Raw genomic sequence first — 26,286 nt, 5'->3', positions numbered from 1 at the left:
TGATTAGTATCATTGATATTTATTACTACATTTTGTATATCTCTCCCCTCCCCTTCAGGTGATACTGCAGTATTTATGACTGTGCCTGTGGTCCACTGCTGACCACTGGCTGTACCCCTAAAAAAGTATTGTTCGGTTGCTGAGATGTAGATTTTTGACTCATATTAGCGATTTGTTCGCTCAACCGATTTAATTGGGTAAACAGCATATCTACCTGATTGTACAAGTTACCTCTACCCCTGGGCCTATCTCTTGGTGCCCCATTGTACTGATTCCTGGACCATTGGGTTCCCTCAGAATCAGGGCCACTATTTCTATTCTGGCGTGGTTGCCCCTGGGGTTCAGCTTGTTCAGCATTAGTACTTTGGGGAGCATTATATACCTGGGGTGTCTGGTTACCCTGAGAATATCTTCGCCGTCTATTGTATCTACCCTTGCGCGGATACCAATTATTTGGTGAGTATTCTCTTTGTGAGTAATTATTCACCTGATTATGTCCCCCACTTTGGTTATAGTCTCCCTGCGCCTCAACCTGTGTAGGGGGAGGGGCAGAATTAAACCTCTGTGGAGATGGCCTGTTTTGACTGGCCACCTCTGCATAAGTTCTCTTGTTAGACTCCACATTGAGGGGTTTAGGTGACACCCTAGTTTCTGCTACAATTTTGGGTTTTGATTCCTTTTTAACCCCCTGCTCACTGGACTGCTGAATAGAGTATAATTTTGTACTCTCTTTGATCAGCCATTCCAATGAGCAGTCCTCATCAAAATCTCTAGCTAAGTTAATTTTGATGGGTGTAGGCAGTGCTTCAAAAAATAAATTTACAAATTCTGAGCCGTCAAATTTGGGATTATCTTCAGCCATACTGTACGCATTTTTCAATACAGAAAGGAATTCGATTGGACTCTGATTCGCACGACACTTTAAACCATATACCGCTATCTTCGCTGCAGTTTTAGTGCAATATTGCCCGAATTCTTTTCTGCATTGTCGTTTTACCCCATTCCAGGAATGAATATTCATATCCTTTAGTGAGGCAAAGAATTTGTGATGCTTACTGTCAAATACCCAAGGTAGAAATTCAATTTTCAATTTCTCACTTGTAACATTCATTATAGCTAACGCATTTTCAAAAGCCTGTAAATGATCAATTACAGATGTTGTTCCCTTATTGGAGAATATAGGTACTGCGCGTTGTACGAAGGTGATTATTTTATGGGAATCATAGACTTTATCAGACTTATTTTGGGACTCTCTGTTAGAGTTTCCCTCCCCCGCATCAGCTGCGCTACAGCTGTCCTCTGGATTTACATCCTGAGGGGATTGTCTATTTGGGAAATCTACTTCTGACCCGTTAGGGGTCATTTGTCTATGTTGTTCTATATATTTTCGTACCTCGTCCCTGACGCGTTCGCTAAAGGAGTTAGCATTATCTGTATTATTCTCATTGCTAATATAGGGGTTTTCATTATGGCGATATGACCTTTTTAAATCGCTTAATTCTCTCTGGCTTTGCGCAAGCTGTTTATTTAAATCTTGTATCTGTGCGATTAAGTCCATATTGTGCTTATCTAAGGTGGCTAGGTTTTGGGCAAATTCATCCATTTTATTTTTGGCTGTTTTTAAACCCTCTTCGCGTCTGCGCGAGGAACGAATACTATTTTCTAGCTCCTGTATTTGCAATCGTTTGTCTGTGACACAAAACGACATTTCGTCAATTATGCATATTAGAAGGGGCCAAGATTTTAGTATTAGTTTTTCTCGCTTTTTGGGATCTTTGCATTGATTAATCATTAATAATTCCTGGAAGAATTCATTCTCTTCATTCCACATATTATTATTAACGGTAATATTTTTAGCCCTAGTTTCAAGCATATCCACAAAATCATTTAATTCACCAGCAATATTTAACTTCCCTTTAATGTAACTTAAGATATCTTTCTTAAGGACCTGACCTTTAGTAATGGGTATTGTAATGGGACCAATTTCATTGCTATGTATAGAATTAAATGAGTCACTTCTGGCTACAGACATTATTGTATTGGTTTAGTATTTATTTAAATAAAATGCTAATACAATTTTTGCCAATAAAAAGAGAGAAAAATTTTATATTTAAAAAAAAAAAAATATTATTAATTTTGAAATATGAAAAATTAATATTCCGAAATATGAAAAATTAATATTTTTGATTAACTTTGAAAATATGAAAATTTAATATTTTTGATTAATTTTGAAATATGAAAAATTAATATTTTTATTAATTTTTCAAAATTAATCTTTAATAATATTTCAAGATATTAATGTCAATCTCGAAATATGAAAATTAATATTTCAACTTTTCAAAAAAAAAATTATATCTTCAAAATATTAATATCGAAATATGAATTATTTTTTTTTTTTTCTCTTTTATAATAATTTCTATTTACTTACAAATATATTATATCAATTATGATGGATATTATTAAATCTCAGAAAAAGTGCCTCCAATTATTATGTCAGTATATTTATGAAAATCTTAGCAGTGCTATCCAAATAATATATATAAGTTTATGGCAGGGTTATAAACACAATACAAAGAAATAGAAACCCTAATTAACCATGCATCTACTAGACCATACAATTAATATAAATACCTGAATTCTTTTATTTAGTTAATATCCATGAACATATTGAACTATATTTGCAATAAAAGGAAACTAAATAAAAGTTTATATGCGTTAGAACCAACTCTTAAGATATGCTATTCTTCTTACAAAACCCAGAACAATATACCTTCACAATTCAGCCTTATTTATTTAACACAATGGGACTAAAAACCTTTAACATCCAAGCAATACAATTCTAAACAGTGTTTATAAAACAATAGGATAAAATATATATTCTGCTATTTAACTGCAATTTATCCTAATACAAAATTAACCGACAATATCAGAACTTGTATAGATGAGTTACTTAGCCAATTCAGACACAGATTTGAACAATACCTAGGCTTATAACTACCAATTTAAAATACAATATACTTCACCAATTTTGAACCAATTCGTAGCGGTCTTTAGGTCATCTCATTTGAAAGAAGGTTTTTGCACAAATCAAGGATAAGTTTTAAGCTCCTTGCTGAAGTGAACTTTTTTTTTTTTCAGGTATATCGCAGCCAAAATCAGATCACTAATTTTCAACAAGTTACAGACAACTCTCTCTTGTGCATTCAACACTCCCATTATATAATCATTGATGACATCATGTGGGTGGCACTACGGGAGCTGACCTTCCCATTGGTTATCTGGGAAGTCTAAATCGGATTGGCCCTTGGAAATTTCATTTTTAACAGCCAGAAAGAACCTTCTGGCTGTAGTTCTCGCAACATAACACCAGGTGGCAGCATACAGTACAACATAGCAATACAATACAGCATTTCTGACATTTTTAAGCAAGTTAATTTTTTTTTTTTTTTTCATAAAATGGTTATTTAATCAGATTACACTCTCTGCATTAATCATATATAACCCCAATTACAGATGGTTAATATTAGGTTATTTTTTTTTTTGATTATTCTGATACCAAATATGTTATATTATTAACATTTTATTATATCAAGGCAATTTAATACTGCTAATTAGTAGCTTAAAATGCATTACAATTTTATCGGTATCCTGGCATTTATATGTGAATAATAGCTTATTTTTAATTCAGTATTGTACTGTATTCCAAGTGAATCCTGTCTATGTAGATCTGAAATAAGAAAATAAATGTTAATAATCACTTCTCTTCAGGTCCATAAACATCTATTCATGTTTTTAAACACACAGAGGCTAAGTAAGATCTTTTATGTTTTCAAAACATATAAATATATATACACATATATATATATATATATACACACATATATATATATATATATATACACACATACATGCACATTCACTTCTATGTAGATTTGAGATTATCTGTCTGAAAAATATAAACAAAACAGAATTTATTACACATTTTTGACTGATTAAAACAGTTACCTCCCAAGCTTAGCAAATACCCATGTAATAATAATATAGAATTAGACAATTTCCCAAATTTCTATATTTAATACATTCTGGGGCATGTATTTAAACAGAGAGAGAAAAAAAAATGTTTATTTGCTGTCTGCTTACGTGACTTCCAGAGTCACATCTTAGCATTTGTCTGTGTTTTCCAAGGCCTTTATTGCTCCACATGGGGTCAATCCATGAGGAGTTGTAAGAGTCTTTAAAACAGCATATTTCCTGTTTAGCCAGCAGTGCAGATGTGTATTTGATTTTATTTGTGTCACCTTCCCCCAAGAGGGGTTTTTGCAGTAAGTCTTCAAATAGAGATTCAGTGAGATAGAACTGTTGTATCACACGTGTCAAATTCCAAAGGGGTCCTTGAACACATTCTTTTCTCACCTCACCAAATGTTCTGAGGTTATAAAATCTGCATATATAGTCAAATGAATAGGGTCACTGAGCTATTTCCTTTAGAAAAGAAATGTTTGTGTTTCAAAAAGGCTCTACTGATCGTCAATCCTGATAGACGTGTATTAGAAGCTGTGTTCAACAAACTCATGTTTAATTAATCCTGAGGTCTCATCTAACATATACAGTGTATAAAATATACATATATATATATATATATATATATACACATATGTAATATTCATCATAATATTTATATACTCTGACATGATTACCAGAATTCCCAAGAATCCCAGACTTCACAAATTGTATGGGTTTGTCATAGTTTGGAAGCTCTAACTTCTGCCCATCATGGACCGCTCCATGGCCTTAAAGTTCTGGTTTGCTGAAGCCTATCTAGCCATCCCCCAATCCAACCATTCCATGTCCAGCTTCAAAAATCTCTTCTCATTTCCCACCCAACCCTGGTCCCAAAGTCACTTCTCTGCCAGTTTAATATGACTCCATCCCCCATACCTCCCTCTGTAAAATGCCACTTCCCCCATCCCAAATAGTCTTTAGGAAGTATGGAGTTCCTTGGCCTTAAAGGGACACTAAACCCCAATTTTTTCTTTCATGATTCAGATAGAGCAGCAATTAAGGAATGTAAAGCTTAGGAGCCAGACCATTTTTGGTTTAGCACCTGGGTAGTGCTTGCTAATTGGTGTCTAAATGTAGCAAACCAATCAGCAAGCGCTACCCAGGTGCTGAACCAAAAATAAGTCGGCTCCTAACCTTACATTACTGCTTTTTCAAATAAAGATACCAAGAGAACAAAGAAAATTTGATAACAGGAGTAAATTAGAAAGTTGCTTAAAATTGCTGCTCTATCTGAGTCATGAAAGAAAAAAGATTGGGTTTAGTATCCCTTTAATGCTACATTTTAGTGTAAATATGAGTTGCTCTAATTTACTAGATCATGCAATTTGTCCACTATTGATGCTGAAACTCTATTTGCGTTACCCCCACAAAGGTATTAAACACATAGTTACAGTCCTGCTTGAAGTCACATAGTAATGCAGTTGCCAAGCTGAACAGAGCTTGTGATTGGTGGGGTTGTGCGACTGCTGCTGCCAATTAGCTAACCGGCTGTTTCTTGCTTTGGTCAGCATGGATCTGCAGCTCTCGAAAGGAACTTTAACTATGTGTTTAAAGGGACAGTGTATTTTAAAACTAGTTCCCCCTTAATGAGTTTCCAATGACTTGTCATACCAGCAGTAGAGTATAAAATGTATGGGGAAATGCTCCTTTAGGTTTATTTTTGTATATCGAATAGCTGGTTTTATTCTTCAACATCACAATCCATCAAATTAGGCTGAGCTTGCAGATAAATCAGATGTCCTTATTTTATTACACATAGTTCCTTATATGATCTCTGTATTCCAAAGCCCAATGCATAGAGAGCACAATTGAAAATGAACTATAAATTAACATTGTATTACTTATCTTTCCCTAGCCCCCACTGGGAGTGTAATTTATTCTGCTTTGTTTACACAGCTTTTCTATAACCAATACCTAAGTATTGCATTTTTCAGAATAGGTGAAAATATCACAGGCAAAAGCAGCCATTTCAAATGCCATGGTAAAGGCAAAGAGGTAACTGTAAATAATTTAATACTTTCCAGCTGGCAAAAAATGGCTAATTGGGAACAATGTAGGAGGTTTAACCCTTTAAGGACACAGCTTTCAGTTTGCTCAATTGTTTTATGACGGAAAAATTCTGTCATATGTCCTTAAGAGGTTAAACTAGAGTTTTAGAGTAAACAGTGCAAAACCTGAATGCTTTAACATATTATTTGTATCTACATTTATTTTTAACTTATTTTTGAGGAATAATCTATCAATCACAATATAATCCAAAAGCATGAGACTGTATATTCATGACTGCAATGAATTAAACCATTTGCAATGTCATGGTCTCCCAGAGGTTTCTGGGAGATTATTTGGGAATTTTTTTTATTTAGTAGAAATTATTACCTATTATTGGTTTTTCAGTTCTCAAAACTGTGAATTTGAGTCTGCAAAAATAATACGCCTCTTCTTCATAGCAAAAATATTATAAAATAAACATACAGAGTTATAAAAAGACCTTAATCCCACTGTTCCCTGCAGATCTGTATACACATAATAATCAACCCATTTCCTCTTAACCCCTTAATGACCGGACCATTTTTCAATTTTCTTACCCTTAATGACAATGGCTATTTTTACATTTCTGCTGTGTTTGTGTTTAGCTGTAATTTTCCTCTTACTCATTTACTGTACCCACACATATTATATACCGTTTTTCTCGCCATTAAATGGACTTTCTAAAGATACCATTATTTTCATCATGTCTTATAATTTACTACAAAAAAAATAATAAAATATGAGGAAAAAATGGAAAAAAACACACTTTTTCTAACTTTGACCCCCAAAATCTTTTACACATCTACAATCACCAAAAAACACCCATGCTAAATAGTTTCTAAATTTTGTCCTGAGTTTAGAAATACCCAATGTTTACATGTTCTTTGCTTTTTTTGCAAGTTATAGGGCCATAAATACAAGTAGCACTTCGCTATTTCCAAACCACTTTTTTTCAAAATTAGCGCTAGTTAGATTGGAACCCTGATATCTGTCAGGAATACCTGAATATCCCTTGACATGTATATATTTGTTGTTAGAAGACAACCCAAAGTATTGATCTAGGCACATTTTGGTATATTTTATGCCACCATTTCACCGCCAAATGCGAGCAAATAAAAAAAAAACTTTACATTTTTCACAATTTTAGGTTTCTCACTGAAATTATTTACAAACAGCTTGTGCTATTATGGCACAAATTGTTGTAAAAGCTTCTTTGGGATCCCCTTTGTTCAGAAATAGCAGACTTATATGGCTTTGGCACTGATTTTTGGTAATTAGAAGGCCGCTAAATGCTGCTGCGCACCACACGTAAATTATGCCCAGCAGTGAAGGGGTTAATTAGGTAGGTTGTAGGGAGCTTGCAGGGTTAATTTTAGCTTTAGGGTAGAGATCAGCCTCCCACCTGACACATCCCACCCCCTGATCCCTCCCAAACAGCTCTCTTCCCTCCCCCACCCCACAAATGTCCCCGCCATCTTAAGTACTGGCAGAAAGTCTGCCAGTACTAAATAAAAGGATTTTTTTTTTTTTTTTATAAAAAAAATAAAATATTTTAGCTGTGATGGACTCCTGCCTTAGCCCCAACCTCCATGATCCCCCCCCCAGCTCTCTAACCCTCTCCCCTATCTAATTGCGGCCATCTTGGGTACTGGCAGCTGTCTGCCAGTACCCAATTTGCCCCAAAAACAAGTGTTTTTTGGTTATTTTGCTTTTTTTTATTTTTTTCTGTAGTGTAGCAGCCCCCCACAATCCCCCTATCCCCCTCCCCCTCCCAGATCCTTTTATATTATTTTAAAAAAATATATTTCCCCCCCCCTCTTCCCTCCTCATTGGTGTCAGTGTATCAGTGCCAGCTAATGCACGCGCGCGCGCACACATGCACGCGCACGCGCGCCCCCGCACGCTCCCGGCACCCGGCGTGCACATTGCACTTCTAGGAACCGGATGCCGGGTAGCGATGGGCCGCCCACCCGCCTCCCTGTTACGCTCCCACCCACCAACGAACCGGCACCATCGCTACCGGTGCAGAGAGGGCCACAGAGTGGCTCTCTCTGCATCGGAGTCTTCTAAATGGTATTGCAGGATGCCTCCATATGGAGGCATCACTGCAATACCCTGAGAGCTGCTGGAAGCGATTGCGATCGCTTCCAGCACTCTCTTAGACAACTGACGTACCAGGTACGTCCATTGTCATTAACTGTTAGTTAATGCATGACGTACCTGGTACGTCAGCTGTCACTAAAGGGTTAAAGGGACACTAAATTCAAAATTAAACTTTCATGATTCAGAAAGAACATACAGTTTATTTACATTCCTAAAATGTGCACAGTATTTTTATATTCACACGATGTGCAAGAGTGCACAGTATATACATATATGCGTTTTTTGATTGGCTGATGGCTGTCATATGATACAAGGAAAGGGAAAATGGAATTAACTTTGGAATTTGCCAGAAAAAAATATTAATATAACTGAGATAAGGAGCAGTCTGCAGATGATTAGATACAAGGTAATCACAGAGGTAAAAAGTATATTAATATAACTGAGATAAGGAGCAGTCTGCAGTGGCTTAGATACAAGGTAATCACAGAGGTAAAAAGTATATTAATATAACTGAGATAAGGAGCAGTCTGCAGAGGCTTAGATACAGGGTAATCACAGAGGTAAAAAGTATATTAATATAACTGAGCTAAGGAGCAGTCTGCAAAGGCTTAGATACAAGGTAATCACAGAGGTAAAAAGTGTATTAATATAACTGAGATAAGGAGCAGTCTGAAGAGGCTTAGATACAGGGTAATCACAGAGGTAAAAAGTATATTAATATAACTGATATAAGGAGCAGTCTGCAGAGGGTTAGATACAAGGTAATCACAGAGGTAAAAAGTATATTAATATAACTGAGATAAGGGGGCAGTCTGCAGAGGCCTAGATACAAGGTAATCACAGAGGTAAAAAGTATATTAATATAACTGAGATAAGGGGCAGTCTGCAGAGGGTTAGATACAAGGTAATCAGAGGTAAAAAGTATATTAATATAACTGAGATAAGGAGCAGTCTGCAGAGGCTTAGATACAAGATAATCACAGAGGTAAAAAGTATATTAATATAACTGAGATAAGGAGCAGTCTGAAGAGGCTTAGATACAGGGTAATCACAGAGGTAAAAAGTATATTAATATAACTGATATAAGGAGCAGTCTGCAGAGGGTTAGATACAAGGTAATCACAGAGGTAAAAAGTATATTAATATAACTGAGATAAGGGGGCAGTCTGCAGAGGCCTAGATACAAGGTAATCACAGAGGTAAAACGTATATTAATATAACTGAGATAAGGGGCAGTCTGCAGAGGGTTAGATACAAGGTAATCAGAGGTAAAAAGTATATGAATATAGCTGAGATAAGGAGCAGTCTGCAGAGGCTTAGATACAAGGTAATCACAGAGGTAAAAAGTATATTAATATAACTGAGATAAGGGGCAGTCTGCAGAGGGTTAGATACAAGGTAATCAGAGGTAAAAAGTATATTAATATAACTGAGATAAGGAGCAGTCTGCAGAGGCTTAGATACAGGGTAATCACAGAGGTAAAACGTATATTAATAAAGGGATTATCTAGTTTTTTAATCAATAAATATATTCAAATAGAAAAAAACTATTTCAATTGTTATTTCTAAGTAAATGATTACTTTTCTTCTTCTTCTTCCAATAAAGTACAGCAGAAAAGTTGTCCAAATATAAATGATTAGCCTATTAAGGACTAGACTATGAATGGAGCGCTAGAGGTAATCTTTCTGCACGCGTCGGGTAGCGAGTGCATTACTAGTTGAAAGTAAAAAGTTTTCCCACAAGCGCTAACAAGACGTGCTCAAAAAGCCGAACTTAGAATATTGTGACTGCATTAAAGTATTCCTCCATAGAAGTCAATTAGGGAAAATATGTATCAGGGTTGGGCTTGATAATTGCTCAATTTTTAGAGCTAAATTATATGAAAAGGGCAAAATATGTAATGAAAATATAATGCAAAGTTGTTTCATTTCTCATAAACTAAACATTTTATATAAAAATCTCAAGGTGTTTACTAACCCTTTCAGAACGACCTTCAATATGTCCTGTGAAAGTGAAAATGTTCCATTACAGTAAAATCAGTAGTACTGTTCCACTGTCCTTCCACAAATTCTTATTATTGCGCTACTCACCTTCAGAATATAAATGACTCTTCTCCGGACGTTTTTTCTCTACATTACACACAAACGGTTCTTCTCCTTTCTCAATTTTGGACACAAGTAATGGCTTGACACGAACACTTCCTAGATGGACATAATGTAGGGGTTAATTAACAGCATTTATATTTCTTATTTAGCAAGTAACAAATACAACTATGCAGATTTTCGGTGGAGAGTATATTAAAAGGACAGTAAACAATCACAATGGTTTTTAGTTCATAATAAAGGGCAAGGCACACAGAGGTTATGATTCCTTAGAAAATGTTCTTTATGTTATTGTATTTACCCACCTGTGCAGCTGCCCTCTACTAAAGCCTTTTTTTTACTTCTGATTTTTGCCACCTGCATTTAAACTTACAAGCGCTTGTGAAGCCCTTCCCCTGCTTTCATGCAACCAATTGTGTAAGAACAGGTTTGTCAATCATCATAGGAAAATCAGTCTGGGATTATGTAACTCCACCCATGAGGTAGTGGAGAGCTTAAAGGGATATTAAACCCAAGTTTTTTTCTTTCATAATTCAGACCGAGTATACAATTTTAAACAACATTCCTATTTACTTCTATTATCTAATTTGCTTCATTATTTAGATATCCTTAGTTAAAGGGACAGTAAAGTCACAAAAAATATTTCATGATTTAAATAAGGCATGTAATTTTAAACAACTTTCCAATTTACTTTTATTACCAATTTTGCTTTGTTCTCTTGGTATTCTTAGTTGAAAGCTAAATCTAGGAGGTTCATGTGCTAATTTCTTAGACCTTGAAGACTGCCTCTAATCGGAAAGCATTTTGACAGTTTTTCACCACTAGAGGGTGTTAGTTCATGTGTTTCATATAGATAACATTGAGCTCCTGCACGTGAAGCTCCTAAGAGAAAGCACTGATTGGCTAAAAATGCAAGTCTGTCAAAAGAACTGAAATAAGTGTGCAGTTTGCAGAGGCTTAGATACAAGTTAGTCACAGAGGTAAAAAGTATATTATTATAACTGTGTTGGTTATGCAAAATTGGGGAATGGGTAATAAAGGGATTATCTACCTTTTTAAACAGCACAAATTCTGGTGTTTACTGTCCCTTTAAAGAAATAGCAATGCACACAGGTGAGCCAATCACATGAGGCACCTATGTGCAGCTACCAATCAGAAGCTACTGAGCCTATCTAGATATGCATTTCAGGAAAGAATATCAAGAGAATGAAGCAAGTTAGATAATAGAAGTAAATTAAAAAGTTGTTTAAAATGGTATTCTCTATCTGAATCATGAAAGAAAAAATTAGGGTTTATTAAGAAACAGTGTTCTAAAGACGACTGTTTTTTAAAATGCGGTGGAATCTGCACCAAATGGCTCCTACGTTTAAGGTTACCATATTGCCATTTAAAAAGGGACACATATGAAAAATACATATGTCTTTTAATGGAAATTATTCAAAACATTTCTTTAAACAGCCCTGACATATGTATTTTTCATATGTGTCCTTTTTAAAGTGACAATATGGTCACCCTAAGGCATCCACAGGTTAAACAATGGAGCCCGTTATATCCAGATTATATGCTCATCTTTGTTTTATATTGCATTGTATAAATATAAAATCTTACCCAGAGACCGGAGGGTCCGGTAATTCTCTATCATCACATCCTTATAAAGTGTTTTTTGCTCATTAGTTAAACAGCCCCACTCCTCCTCGGAGAAATAAACTGCAACTTCATCAAACTCCATTTGTTCCTGATAATTACAAAAGTCAGTCAGCAGCAGATTATAATTATACTTATAAGTTTAAACCATACAGATAAGCAAAGACTAATGCAGCACGATTTATTGATGATTTATATCAGTCTAAAAGACTTCTATTGAGAAATTTGAAAAAATGGGTAAAGTGGATCAATAGTTTTGTATCTGAGATTCATGTACACAATTAATGATAATGAAGTGGTCTTGCCAGTTTATAAACTTATGAGGAAACATCAGAAAGTGGTTCCTCTAGGGCAGTACTGCAATGTGAGAAGAAATTGCACCATATACAATTAATTCTATTGAGAAACCAATGCATTATTACCACTTTTTAAAATGAGAGAGCACATAACTGTAGTGAATAAAGACTGTACTGTGAGATGCTGGATATATATTTGTTGTTGCACACAGAGAGAGAGCACATACCTGTAGTGAATAAAGACTATACTGTGAGATGCTGGATATAGATTTGTTGTTGCACACAGAGGAGAGAGTACATAACTGTAGTGAATAAAGACTATACTGTGAGATGCTGGATATATGTTTGTTGTTGCACACAGAGAGAGAGCACATAACTGTAGTGAATAAAGACTATACTGTGAGAAGCTGGATATAGATTTGTTGTTGCACACAGAGAGAGAGCACATAACTGTAGTGAATAAAGACTATACTGTGAGATGCTGGATATATATTTGTTGTTGCATACAGAGGGGAGAGTACATAACTGTAGTGAATAAAGACTATACTATGAGATGCTGGATATATATTTGTTGTTGCACACAGAGGGGAGAGCACATAACTGTAGTGAATAAAGACTATACTGTGAGATGCTGGATATATATTTGTTGTTGCACACAGAGGGGAGAGTACATAACTGTAGTGAATAAAGACTGTACTGTGAGATGCTGGATATAGATTTGTTGTTGCACACAGAGGAGAGAGCACATAATTGTAGTGAATAAAGACTATACTGTGAGATGCTGGATATAGATTTGTTGTTGCACACAGAGAGAGAGCACATAACTGTAGTGAATAAAGACTATACTGTGAGATGCTGGATATATATTTGTTGTTGCATAGAGGGGAGAGTACATAACTGTAATGAATAAAGACTATATTGTGAGATGCTTGATATAGATTGGTTGTTGCACACAGAGGGGAGAGCACATAACTGTAGTGAATAAAGACTATACTGTGAGATGCTGGTTATAGATTTGCTGTTGCACACAGAGGAGAGAGCACATAACTGTAGTGAATAAAGACTATACTGTGAGATGCTGGTTATAGATTTGCTGTTGCACACGGAGAGAGAGCACACAACTTTAGTGAATAAAGACTATACTGTGAGATGCTGGATATAGATTTGCTGTTGCACACAGAGAGAGAGAGCACATAACTGTAGTGAATAAAGACTATACTGTGAGATGCTGGATATAGATTTGTTGTTGCACACAGAGGGGAGAACACATAACTGTAGTGAATAAAGACTATGCTGTGAGATGCTGGATATAGATTTGCTGTTGCACAGAGAGAGAGAGCACACACCTGTAGTGAATAAAGACTATACTGTGGGATGCTGGATATAGATTTGTTGTTGCACAGAGAGAGAGAGAGCACATAACTGTAGTGAATAAAGACTGTACTGTGAGATGCTGGATATAGATTTGTTGTTGCACACAGAGGAGAGAGCACATAACTGTAGTGAATAAAGGGTATACTGTGAGATGCTGGATATAGATTTGCTGTTGCACAGAGAGAGAGAACACACAACTGTAGTGAATAAAGACTATACTGTGAGATGCAGGATATAGATTTGTTGTTGCACACAGAGAGAGAGAGCACATAACTGTAGTGAATAAAGACTGTACTGTGAGATGCTGGATATAGATTTGCTGTTGCACAGAGAGAGAGAGAGCACACACCTGTAGTGAATAAAGACTATACTGTGGGATGCTGGATATAGATTTGTTGTTGCACAGAGAGAGAGAGCACATAACTGTAGTGAATAAAGACTGTACTGTGAGATGCTGGATATAGATTTGTTGTTGCACACAGAGGAGAGAGCACATAACTGTAGTGAATAAAGGGTATACTGTGAGATGCTGGATATAGATTTGTTGTTGCACATAGAGGGGAGAGCACATAACTGTAGTGAATAAAGACTATACTGTGAGATGCTGGATATAGATTTGTTGTTGCACACACAGAGAGAGCACATAACTGTAGTGAATAAAGACTATACTGTGAGATGCTGGATATAGATTTGTTGTTGCACACAGAGAGAGAGCACATAACTGTAGTGAATAAAGACTATACTGTGAGATGCTGGATATAGATTTGCTGTTGCACACAGAGAGAGAGAGCACATAACTGTAGTGAATAAAGACTATACTGTGAGATGCTGGATATAGATTTGTTGTTGCACACAGAGGGGAGAACACATAACTGTAGTGAATAAAGACTATGCTGTGAGATGCTGGATATAGATTTGCTGTTGCACAGAGAGAGAGAGCACACACCTGTAGTGAATAAAGACTATACTGTGGGATGCTGGATATAGATTTGTTGTTGCACAGAGAGAGAGAGAGCACATAACTGTAGTGAATAAAGACTGTACTGTGAGATGCTGGATATAGATTTGTTGTTGCACACAGAGGAGAGAGCACATAACTGTAGTGAATAAAGGGTATACTGTGAGATGCTGGATATAGATTTGCTGTTGCACAGAGAGAGAGAACACACAACTGTAGTGAATAAAGACTATACTGTGAGATGCAGGATATAGATTTGTTGTTGCACACAGAGAGAGAGAGCACATAACTGTAGTGAATAAAGACTGTACTGTGAGATGCTGGATATAGATTTGCTGTTGCACAGAGAGAGAGAGAGCACACACCTGTAGTGAATAAAGACTATACTGTGGGATGCTGGATATAGATTTGTTGTTGCACAGAGAGAGAGAGAGAGCACATAACTGTAGTGAATAAAGACTGTACTGTGAGATGCTGGATATAGATTTGTTGTTGCACACAGAGGAGAGAGCACATAACTGTAGTGAATAAAGGGTATACTGTGAGATGCTGGATATAGATTTGTTGTTGCACATAGAGGGGAGAGCACATAACTGTAGTGAATAAAGACTATACTGTGAGATGCTGGATATAGATTTGTTGTTGCACACACAGAGAGAGCACATAACTGTAGTGAATAAAGACTATACTGTGAGATGCTGGATATAGATTTGTTGTTGCACACAGAGAGAGAGCACACAACTTTAGTGAATACAGACTATACTGTGAGATGCTGGTTATAGATTTGCTGTTGCACACAGAAGAGAGAACACATAACTGTAGTGAATAAAGACTATACTGTGAGATGCTGGATATAGATTTGTTGTTGCACACAGAGGAGAGAGCACATAACTGTAGTGAATAAAGACTATACTGTGAGATGCTGGTTATAGATTGGCTGTTGCACACAGAGGGGAGAGCACATAACTGTAGTGAATAAAGACTATACTGTGAGATGCTGGATATAGATTTGTTGTTGCACACAGAGGGGAGAGCACATAACTGTAGTGAATAAAGACTATACTGTGAGATGCTGGATATAGATTTGCTGTTGCACACAGAGAGAGAGCACATAACTGTAGTGAATAAAGACTATACTGTGAGATGATGGATATAGATTTGCTGTTGCACACAGAGAGAGAGCACATAACTGTAGTGAATAAAGACTATACTGTGAGATGATGGATATAGATTTGTTGTTGCACACAGAAGGGAGAGCACATAACTGTAGTGAATTAAGACTATACTGTGAGATGCTGGATATAGATTTGTTGTTGCACACAGAGAGAGAGCACATAACTGTAGTGAATAAAGACTGTACTGTGAGATGCTGGATATAGATTTGATGTTGCACACCGAGGAGAAAGCACATAACTGTAGTGAATAAAGACTGTACTATGAGATGCTGGATATAGATTTGTTGTTGCACACGGAGAGAGAGCACATAACTGTAGTGAATAAATACTATACTGTGAGATGCTGAATATAGATTTGTTGTTGCACACGGAGAGAGAGCACATAACTGTAGTGAATAAATACTATACTGTGAGATGCTGGTTATAGATTTGCTGTTGCACACAGAGGGGAGAGCACATAACTGTAGTGAATAAAGACTATACTGTGAGATGCTGGATATAGATTTGTTGTTGCACACAGAGGGGAGAGCACATAATTGTAGTGAATAAAGACTATACTGTGAGATGCTGGATATAGATTTGTTGTTGCACACCGAGGAGAGAGCACATAACTGTAGTGAATAAAGACTATACTGTGAGATGCTGGATATAGATTTGTTGTTGTACACAGAGGGGAGAGCACATAACTGTAGTGAATAAAGACTATACTGTGAGATGCTGGATATATGTTTGTTGTTGCACACAGAGAGAGCACATAACTGTAGTGAATAAAGACTGTACTGTGAGATGCTGGATATAGATTTGTTGTGCACACACAGAGAGAGCACATAACTGTAGTGAATAAAGACTATACTGTGAGATGCTGGATATAGATTTGTTGTTGCACAGAGAGAGAGAGAGAGCACATAACTGTAGTGAATAAAGACTATTACTGTGAGATGCTGGATATAGATTTGTTGTTGCACACAGAGGAGAGAGCACATAACTGTAGTGAATAAAGACTATACTGTTAGATGCTGGTTATAGATTTGTTGTTGCACACAGAGGGGAGAGTACATAACTGTAATGAATAAAGACTATACTGTGAGATGCTGGATATAGATTGGCTGTTGCACACAGAGGGGAGAGCACATAACTGTAATGAATAAAGACTATACTGTGAGATGCTGGATATAGATTTGTTGTTGCACACAGAGGGGAGAGTACATAACTGTAGTGAATAAAGACTATACTGTGAGATGCTGGATATAGATTTGTTGTTGCACACAGAGGGGAGAACACATAACTGTAGTGAATAAAGACTATACTGTGAGATGCTGGATATAGATTTGTTGTTGCACACAGAGGAGAGAGCACATAACTGTAGTGAATAAAGACTATACTGTGAAATGCTGGTTATAGATTTGTTGTGCACACACAGAGAGAGCACATAACTTTAGTGAATAAAGACTATACTGTAAGATGCTGGATATAGATATGCTGTTGCACACAGAAGAGAGAGCACATAACTGTAGTGAATAAAGACTATACTGTGAGATGCTGGATATAGATTTGTTGTTGCACACAGAGGAGAGAGCACATAACTGTAGTGAATAAAGACTATACTGTGAGATGCTGGATATAGATTTGTTGTTGCACACAGAGGGGAGAACACATAACTGTAGTGAATAAAGACTATACTGTGAGATGCTGGATATAGATTTGTTGTTGCACACAGAGGAGAGAGCACATAACTGTAGTGAATAAAGACTATACTGTGAAATGCTGCTTATAGATTTGTTGTGCACACACAGAGAGAGCATATAACTGTAGTGAATAAAGACTATATTGTGAGATGCTGGATATAGATTTGTTTTTGCACGCCGAGGAGAGAGCACATAACTAGTGAATAAAGACTATACTGTGAGATGCTGGATATAGATTTGTTGTTGCACACAGAGGAGAGAGCACATAACTGTAGTGAATAAAGACGATACAGTGAAATGCTGGATATAGATTTGTTGTTGCACACAGAGGAGAGAGCACATAACTGTAGTGAATAAAGACGATACAGTGAAATGCTGGATATAGATTTGTTGTTGCACACACAGGAGAGAGCACATAAATGTAGTGAATATAGACTATATTGTGAGATGCTGGATATAGATTTGTTGTTGCACACAGAAGGGAGAGCACATCCATGTAGTGAATAAAGAATATATTGTGAGATGCTGGATATAGATTTGATGTTGCACACCGAGGAGAAAGCACATAACTTTAGTGAATAAAGACTATACTATGAGATGCTGGATATAGATTTGTTGTTGCACACAGAGGGGAGAGCACATAACTGTAGTGAATAAAGACTATACTGTGAGATGCTGGATATAGATTTGTTGTTGCACACAGAGAGAGAGCACATAACTGTAGTGAATAAAGACTATACTGTGAGATGCTGGATATAGATTTGTTGTGCACACACAGAGAGAGCACATAACTGTAGTGAATAAAGACTATACTGTGAGATGCTGGATATAGATTTGTTGTTGCACACAGAGGGGAGAGCACATAACTGTAGTGAATAAAGACTATACTGTGAGATGCTGGATATAGATTTGTTGTTGCACACAGAGAGAGAGAGCACATAACTGTAGTGAATAAAGACTATACTGTGAGATGCTGGATATAGATTTGTTGTTGCACACAGAGAGAGAGAGCACATAACTGTAGTGAATAAAGACTATACTGTGAGATGCTGGATATAGATTTGTTGTTGCACACAGAGAGAGAGCACATAACTGTAGTGAATAAAGACTATACTGTGATATGCTGGATATAGATTTGTTGTTGCACACAGAGGGGAGAGCACATAACTGTAGTGAATAAAGACTATACTGTGATATGCTGGTTATAGATTTGTTGTTGCACACAGAGAGAGAGCACATAAATGTAGTGAATAAAGACTATACTGTGAGAAGCTGGTTATAGATTTGTTGTTGCACACAGAGAGAGAGCACATAACTGTAGTGAATAAATACTATACTGTGAGATGCTGGCTATAGATTTTCTGTTGCACACAGAGGGGAGAGCACATAACTGTAGTGAATAAAGACTATACTGTGAGAAGCTGGATATAGATTTGTTGTTGCACACCGAGGGGAGAGCACATAACTGTAGTGAATAAAGACTATACTGTGAGATGCTGGATATAGATTTGTTGTTGCACACACAGAGAGAGCACATAACTGTAGTGAATAAAGACTATACTGTGAGATGCTGGATATAGATTTGTTGTTGCACACACAGAGAGAGCACATAACTGTAGTGAATAAAGACTATACTGTGAGATGCTGGGTATAGATTTGTTGTTGCACACAGAGGGGAGAACACATAACTGTAGTGAATAAAGACTATACTGTGAGATGCTGAATATAGATTTGTTGTTGCACACAGAGGGGAGAGCACATAACTGTAGTGAATAAAGACTATATTGTAAGATGCTGGATATAGATTTGTTGTTGCAAACACAGAGAGAGCACATAACTGTAGTGAATAAAGACTATACTGTGAGATGCTGGATATAGATTTGTTGTTGCACACAGAGGGGAGAGTACATAACTGTAGTGAATAAAGACTATACTGTAAGATGCTGGATATAGATTTGTTGTTGCACACAGAGAGAGAGCACATAACTGTAGTAAATAAAGTCTATACTGTGAGATGCTGGATATAGATTTGTTGTTGCACACAGAGGGGAGATTACATAACTGTAGTGAATAAAGACTATACTGTGAGAAGCTGGTTATAGATTTGTTGTGCACACAGAGGGGAGAGCACATAACTGTAGTGAATAAAGACTATACTGTGAGATGCTGGATATAGATTTGTTGTTGCACACAGAGGAGAGAGCACATAACTGTAGTAAATAAAGACTATACTGTGAGATGCTGGATATAGAATTGTTGTTGCACACAGAGGAGAGAGCACATAACTGTAGTGAATAAACACTATAATGTGAGATGCTGGATATAGATTTGTTGTTGCACACAGAGGAGAGAGCACATAACTGTAGTGAATAAAGACTATACTGTGAGATGCTGGATATAGATTTGTTGTTGCACACAGAGGGGAGAGCACATAACTGTAGTGAATAAAGACTATACTGTGAGATGCTGGATATATATTTGTTGTTGCACACAGAGGGGAGAGCACATAACTGTAGTGAATAAAGACTATACTGCGAGATGCTGGATATAGATTTTCTGTTGCACACAGAGGGGAGAGCACATAACTGTAGTGAATAAAGACTATACTGTAAGATGCTGGATATAGATTTGCTGTTGCACACAGAAGAGAGAGAGCACATAACTGTAGTGAATAAAGACTATACTGTGAGATGCTGGATATAGATTTGTTGTTGCACACAGAGGGGAGAGCACATAACTGTTGTGAATAAAGACTATACTGTGAGATGCTGGATATAGATTTGTTGTTGCACACAGAGGGGAGAGCACATAACTGTTGTGAATAAAGACTATACTGTGAGATGCTGGATATAGATTTGTTGTTGCACACAGAGAGAGAGCACATAACAGTAGTGAATAAAGACTGTACTGTGAGATGCTGGATATAGATTTGTTGTTGCACACAGAGGGGAGAGCACATAACTGTTGTGAATAAAGACTATACTGTGAGATGCTGGATATAGATTTGTTGTTGCACAGAGAGAGAGAGCACATAACTGTAGTGAATAAAGACTGTACTGTGAGATGCTGGATATAGATTTGTTGTTGCACACAGAGGAGAGAGCACATAACTGTAGTAAATAAAGACTATACTGTGAGATGCTGGATATAGATTTGTTGTGCACACACAGAGAGAACACATAACTGTAGTGAATAAAGACTATACTGTGAGATGCTGGATATAGATTTGTTGTGCACACACAGAGAGAACACATAACTGTAGTGAATAAAGACTATACTGTGAGATGCTGGATATAGATTTGTTGTTGCACACAGAGGAGAGAGCACATAACTGTAGTGAATAAAGACTATACTGTGAGATGCTGGATATAGATTTGTTGTTGCACACAGAGGAGAGAGCACATAACTGTAGTGAATAAAGACTATACTGTGAGATGCTGGATATAGATTTGTTGTTGCACACAGAGGAGAGAGCACATAACTGTAGTGAATACAGACTATACTGTGAGATGCTGGATATAGATTTTCTGTTGCACACAGAGGAGAGAGCACATAACTGTAGTGAATAAAGACTATACTGTAAGATGCTGGATATATATGTGTTGTGCACACAGAGGAGAGAGCACATAACTGTAGTGAATAAAGACTATACTGTAAGATGCTGGATATAGATTTGTTGTTGCACACAGAGAGAGAGCACATAACTGTAGTGAATAAAGACTATACTGTGATATGCTGGTTATAGATTTGTTGTTGCACACAGAGGAGAGAGCACATAACTGTAGTGAATAAAGACTATACTGTGAGATGCTGGATATAGATATGCTGTTGCACACAGAAGAGAGAGCACATAACTGTAGTGAATAAAGACTATACTGTGAGATGCTGGATATAGATTTGTTGTTGCACACAGAGGAGAGAGCACATAACTGTAGTGAATAAAGACTATACTGTGAGATGCTGGATATAGATTTGTTGTTGCACACAGAGGAGAGAGCACATAACTGTAGTGAATAAAGACTATACTGTGAAATGCTGCTTATAGATTTGTTGTGCACACACAGAGAGAGCATATAACTGTAGTGAATAAAGACTATATTGTGAGATGCTGGATATAGATTTGTTGTTGCACACAGAGGAGAGAGCACATAACTGTAGTGAATAAAGACGATACAGTGAAATGCTGGATATAGATTTGTTGTTGCACACACAGGAGAGAGCACATAAATGTAGTGAATATAGACTATATTGTGAGATGCTGGATATAGATTTGTTGTTGCACACAGAAGGGAGAGCACATCCATGTAGTGAATAAAGAATATATTGTGAGATGCTGGATATAGATTTGATGTTGCACACCGAGGAGAAAGCACATAACTTTAGTGAATAAAGACTATACTATGAGATGCTGGATATAGATTTGTTGTTGCACACAGAGGGGAGAGCACATAACTGTAGTGAATAAAGACTATACTGTGAGATCCTGGATATAGATTTGTTGTTGCACACAGAGAGAGAGCACATAACTGTAGTGAATAAAGACTATACTGTGAGATGCTGGATATAGATTTGTTGTTGCACACAGAGAGAGAGCACATAACTGTAGTGAATAAAGACTATACTGTGAGATGCTGGATATAGATTTGTTGTGCACACACAGAGAGAGCACATAACTGTAGTGAATAAAGACTATACTGTGAGATGCTGGATATAGATTTGTTGTTGCACACAGAGAGAGAGAGCACATAACTGTAGTGAATAAAGACTGTACTGTGAGATGCTGGATATAGATTTGTTGTTGCACACAGAGGGGAGAGCACATAACTGTAGTGAATAAAGACTATACTGTGATATGCTGGTTATAGATTTGTTGTTGCACACAGAGAGAGAGCACATAAATGTAGTGAATAAAGACTATACTGTGAGAAGCTGGTTATAGATTTGTTGTTGCACACAGAGAGAGAGAGCACATAACTGTAGTGAATAAATACTATGCTGTGAGATGCTGGCTATAGATTTTCTGTTGCACACAGAGGGGAGAGCACATAACTGTTGTGAATAAAGACTATACTGTGAGATGCTCGATATAGATTTGTTGTTGCACACAGAGGAGAGAGCACATAACTGTAGTGAATAAAGACTATATTGTGAGATGCTGGTTATAGATTTGTTGTTGCACACAGAGAGAGAGCACATAACTGTTGTGAATAAAGACTATACTGTGAGATGCTGGTTATAGATTTGTTGTTGCACACAGAAGGGAGAGCACATAACTGTAGTGAATAAAGACTATACTGTGAGATGCTGGTTATAGATTTGTTGTTGCACACAGAAGGGAGAGCACATAACTGTAGTGAATTAAGACTATACTGTGAGAAGCTGGATATATATTTGTTGTTGCACACAGAGGAGAGAGCACATAACTGTAGTGAATAAAGACTATACTGTGAGATGCTGGATATAGATTTGTTGTTGCACACAGAGGGGAGGGCACATAACTGTAGTGAATAAAGACTATATTGTGAGATGCAGGATATAGATTTGTTGTTGCACACCGAGGGGAGAGCACATAACTGTAGTGAATAAAGACTATACTGTGAGATGCTGGATATAGATTTGTTGTTGCACACACAGAGAGAGCACATAACTGTAATGAATAAAGACTATACTGTGAGATGCTGAATATAGATTTGTTGTTGCACACAGAGGGGAGAGCACATAACTGTAGTGAATAAAGACTATATTGTAAGATGCTGGATATAGATTTGTTGTTGCAAACACAGAGAGAGCACATAACTGTAGTGAATAAAGACTGTACTGTGAGATGCTGGTTATAGATTTGTTGTTGCACACAGAGAGAGAGCACATAACTGTAGTGAATAAAGACTATACTGTGAGATGCTGGTTATAGATTTGTTGTTGCACACAGAGAGAGAGCACATAACTGTAGTAAATAAAGTCTATACTGTGAGATGCTGGATATAGATTTGTTGTTGCACACAGAGGGGAGAGCACATAACTGTTGTGAATAAAGACTATACTGTGAGATGCTGGATATAGATTTGTTGTTGCACACAGAGGAGAGAGCACATAACTGTAGTGAATAAAGACTATACTGTGAGATGCTGGATATAGATTTGTTGTTGCACACAGAGGAGAGAGCACATAACTGTAGTGAATAAAGACTATACTGTGAAATGCTGCTTATAGATTTGTTGTGCACACACAGAGAGAGCATATAACTGTAGTGAATAAAGACTATATTGTGAGATGCTGGATATAGATTTGTTGTTGCACGCCGAGGAGAGAGCACATAACTAGTGAATAAAGACGATACAGTGATATGCTGGATATAGATTTGTTGTTGCACACAGAGGAGAGAGCACATAACTGTAGTGAATAAAGACGATACAGTGAAATGCTGGATATAGATTTGTTGTTGCACACACAGGAGAGAGCACATAAATGTAGTGAAAATAGACTATATTGTGAGATGCTGGATATAGATTTGTTGTTGCACACAGAAGGGAGAGCACATCCATGTAGTGAATAAAGAATATATTGTGAGATGCTGGATATAGATTTGATGTTGCACACCGAGGAGAAAGCACATAACTTTAGTGAATAAAGACTATACTATGAGATGCTGGATATAGATTTGTTGTTGCACACAGAGGGGAGAGCACATAACTGTAGTGAATAAAGACTATACTGTGAGATGCTGGATATAGATTTGTTGTTGCACACAGAGAGAGAGCACATAACTGTAGTGAATAAAGACTATACTGTGAGATGCTGGATATAGATTTGTTGTTGCACACAGAGAGAGAGCACATAACTGTAGTGAATAAAGACTATACTGTGAGATGCTGGATATAGATTTGTTGTACACACACAGAGAGAGCACATAACTGTAGTGAATAAAGACTATACTGTGAGATGCTGGATATAGATTTGTTGTTGAACACAGAGGGGAGAGCACATAACTGTAGTGAATAAAGACTATACTGTGATATGCTGGTTATAGATTTGTTGTTGCACACAGAGGGGAGAGCACATAACTGTAGTGAATAAAGACTATACTGTGATATGCTGGTTATAGATTTGTTGTTGCACACAGAGAGAGAGCACATAAATGTAGTGAATAAAGACTATACTGTGAGAAGCTGGTTATAGATTTGTTGTTGCACACAGAGAGAGAGCACATAACTGTAGTGAATAAATACTATACTGTGAGATGCTGGCTATAGATTTTCTGTTGCACACAGAGGGGAGAGCACATAACTGTTGTGAATAAAGACTATACTGTGTGATGCTGGTTATAGATTTGTTGTTGCACACAGAAGGGAGAGCACATAACTGTAGTGAATTAAGACTATACTGTGAGATGCTGGATATAGATTTGTTGTTGCACACAGAGGGGAGAGCACATAACTGTAGTGAATAAAGACTATACTGTGAGAAGCTGGATATAGATTTGTTGTTGCACACCGAGGGGAGAGCACATAACTGTAGTGAATAAAGACTGTACTGTGAGATGCTGGATATAGATTTGTTGTTGCACACACAGAGAGAGCACATAACTGTAGTGAATAAAGACTATACTGTGAGATGCTGGATATAGATTTGTTGTTGCACACACAGAGAGAGCACATAACTGTAGTGAATAAAGACTATACTGTGAGATGCTGAATATAGATTTGTTGTTGCACACAGAGGGGAGAGCACATAACTGTAGTGAATAAAGACTATATTGTAAGATGCTGGATATAGATTTGTTGTTGCAAACACAGAGAGAGCACATAACTGTAGTGAATAAAGACTATACTGTGAGATGCTGGATATAGATTTGTTGTTGCACACAGAGGGGAGAGCACATAACTGTAGTGAATAAAGACTATACTGTAAGATGCTGGATATAGATTTGTTGTGAACACAGAGGAGAGAGCACATAACTGTAGTGAATAAAGACTATACTGTAAGATGCTGGATATAGATTTGTTGTTGCACACAGAGGGGAGAGCACATAACTGTAGTGAATAAAGACTATACTGTGAGATGCTGGTTATAGATTTGTTGTTGCACACAGAGGGGAGAACACATAACTGTAGTGAATAAAGACTATACTGTGAGATGCTGAATATAGATTTGTTTTTGCACACAGAGGGGAGAGCACATAACTGTAGTGAATAAAGACTATACTGTGAGATGCTGGATATAGATTTGTTGTTGCACACAGAGGAGAGAGCACATAACTGTAGTGAATAAAGACTATACTGTGAGATGCTGGTTATAGATTTTCTGTTGCACACAGAGGGGAGAGTACATAACTGTAGTGAATAAAGACTGTTCTGTGAGATGCTGGATACAGATTTGTTGTGCACACAGAGGGGAGAGCACATAACTGAAGTGAATAAAGACTATACTGTGATATGCTGGATATAGATTTGCTGTTGCACACAGAGGAGAGAGCACATAACTGTAGTGAATAAAGACTATACTTCGAGATGCTGGTTATAGATTTTCTGTTGCACACAGAGGGGAGAGCACATAACTGTAGTGAATAAAGACTCTACTGTGAGATGCTGGTTATAGATTTGTTGTGCACACAGAGGGGAGAGCACATAACTGTAGTGAATAAAGACTGTACTGTGAGATGCTGGATACAGATTTGTTGTTGCACACAGAGGGGAGAGCACATAACTGTAGTGAATAAAGACTATACTGTGAAATGCTGGATATAGATTTGTTGTTGCACACAGAGGAGAGAGCACATAACTGTAGTGAATAAACACTATACTGTGAGATGCTGGTTATAGATTGGCTGTTGCACACAGAGGGGAGAGCACATAACTGTA

General features: G+C 37.0%; 1 protein-coding gene across 1 annotated transcript in view; it reads right to left on the bottom strand.

Annotated features, from left to right (window-relative positions):
- Nucleotides 1–26,286, bottom strand: part of LOC128636655 (zinc finger protein 17-like) — a 51,116-nt gene that overhangs the window by 16,406 nt on the left and 8,424 nt on the right. Inside the window, exons 2-3 of the mRNA XM_053689647.1 lie at nucleotides 11,905–12,031; nucleotides 10,285–10,395 (exon numbers count right to left, since the gene is read on the bottom strand). Coding sequence (XP_053545622.1) covers nucleotides 10,285–10,395; nucleotides 11,905–12,025 — 232 coding nt within the window. The 5' untranslated portion in view covers nucleotides 12,026–12,031. The remainder of the gene's footprint in view (nucleotides 1–10,284; nucleotides 10,396–11,904; nucleotides 12,032–26,286) is intronic.

This window comes from Bombina bombina, chromosome 7 (assembly GCF_027579735.1).
Source record: "Bombina bombina isolate aBomBom1 chromosome 7, aBomBom1.pri, whole genome shotgun sequence".
NCBI lineage: Eukaryota > Metazoa > Chordata > Amphibia > Anura > Bombinatoridae > Bombina > Bombina bombina.
Note: the sequence above shows the minus strand (reverse complement) of the source record. Positions and strands in the feature narration are given on the sequence as shown.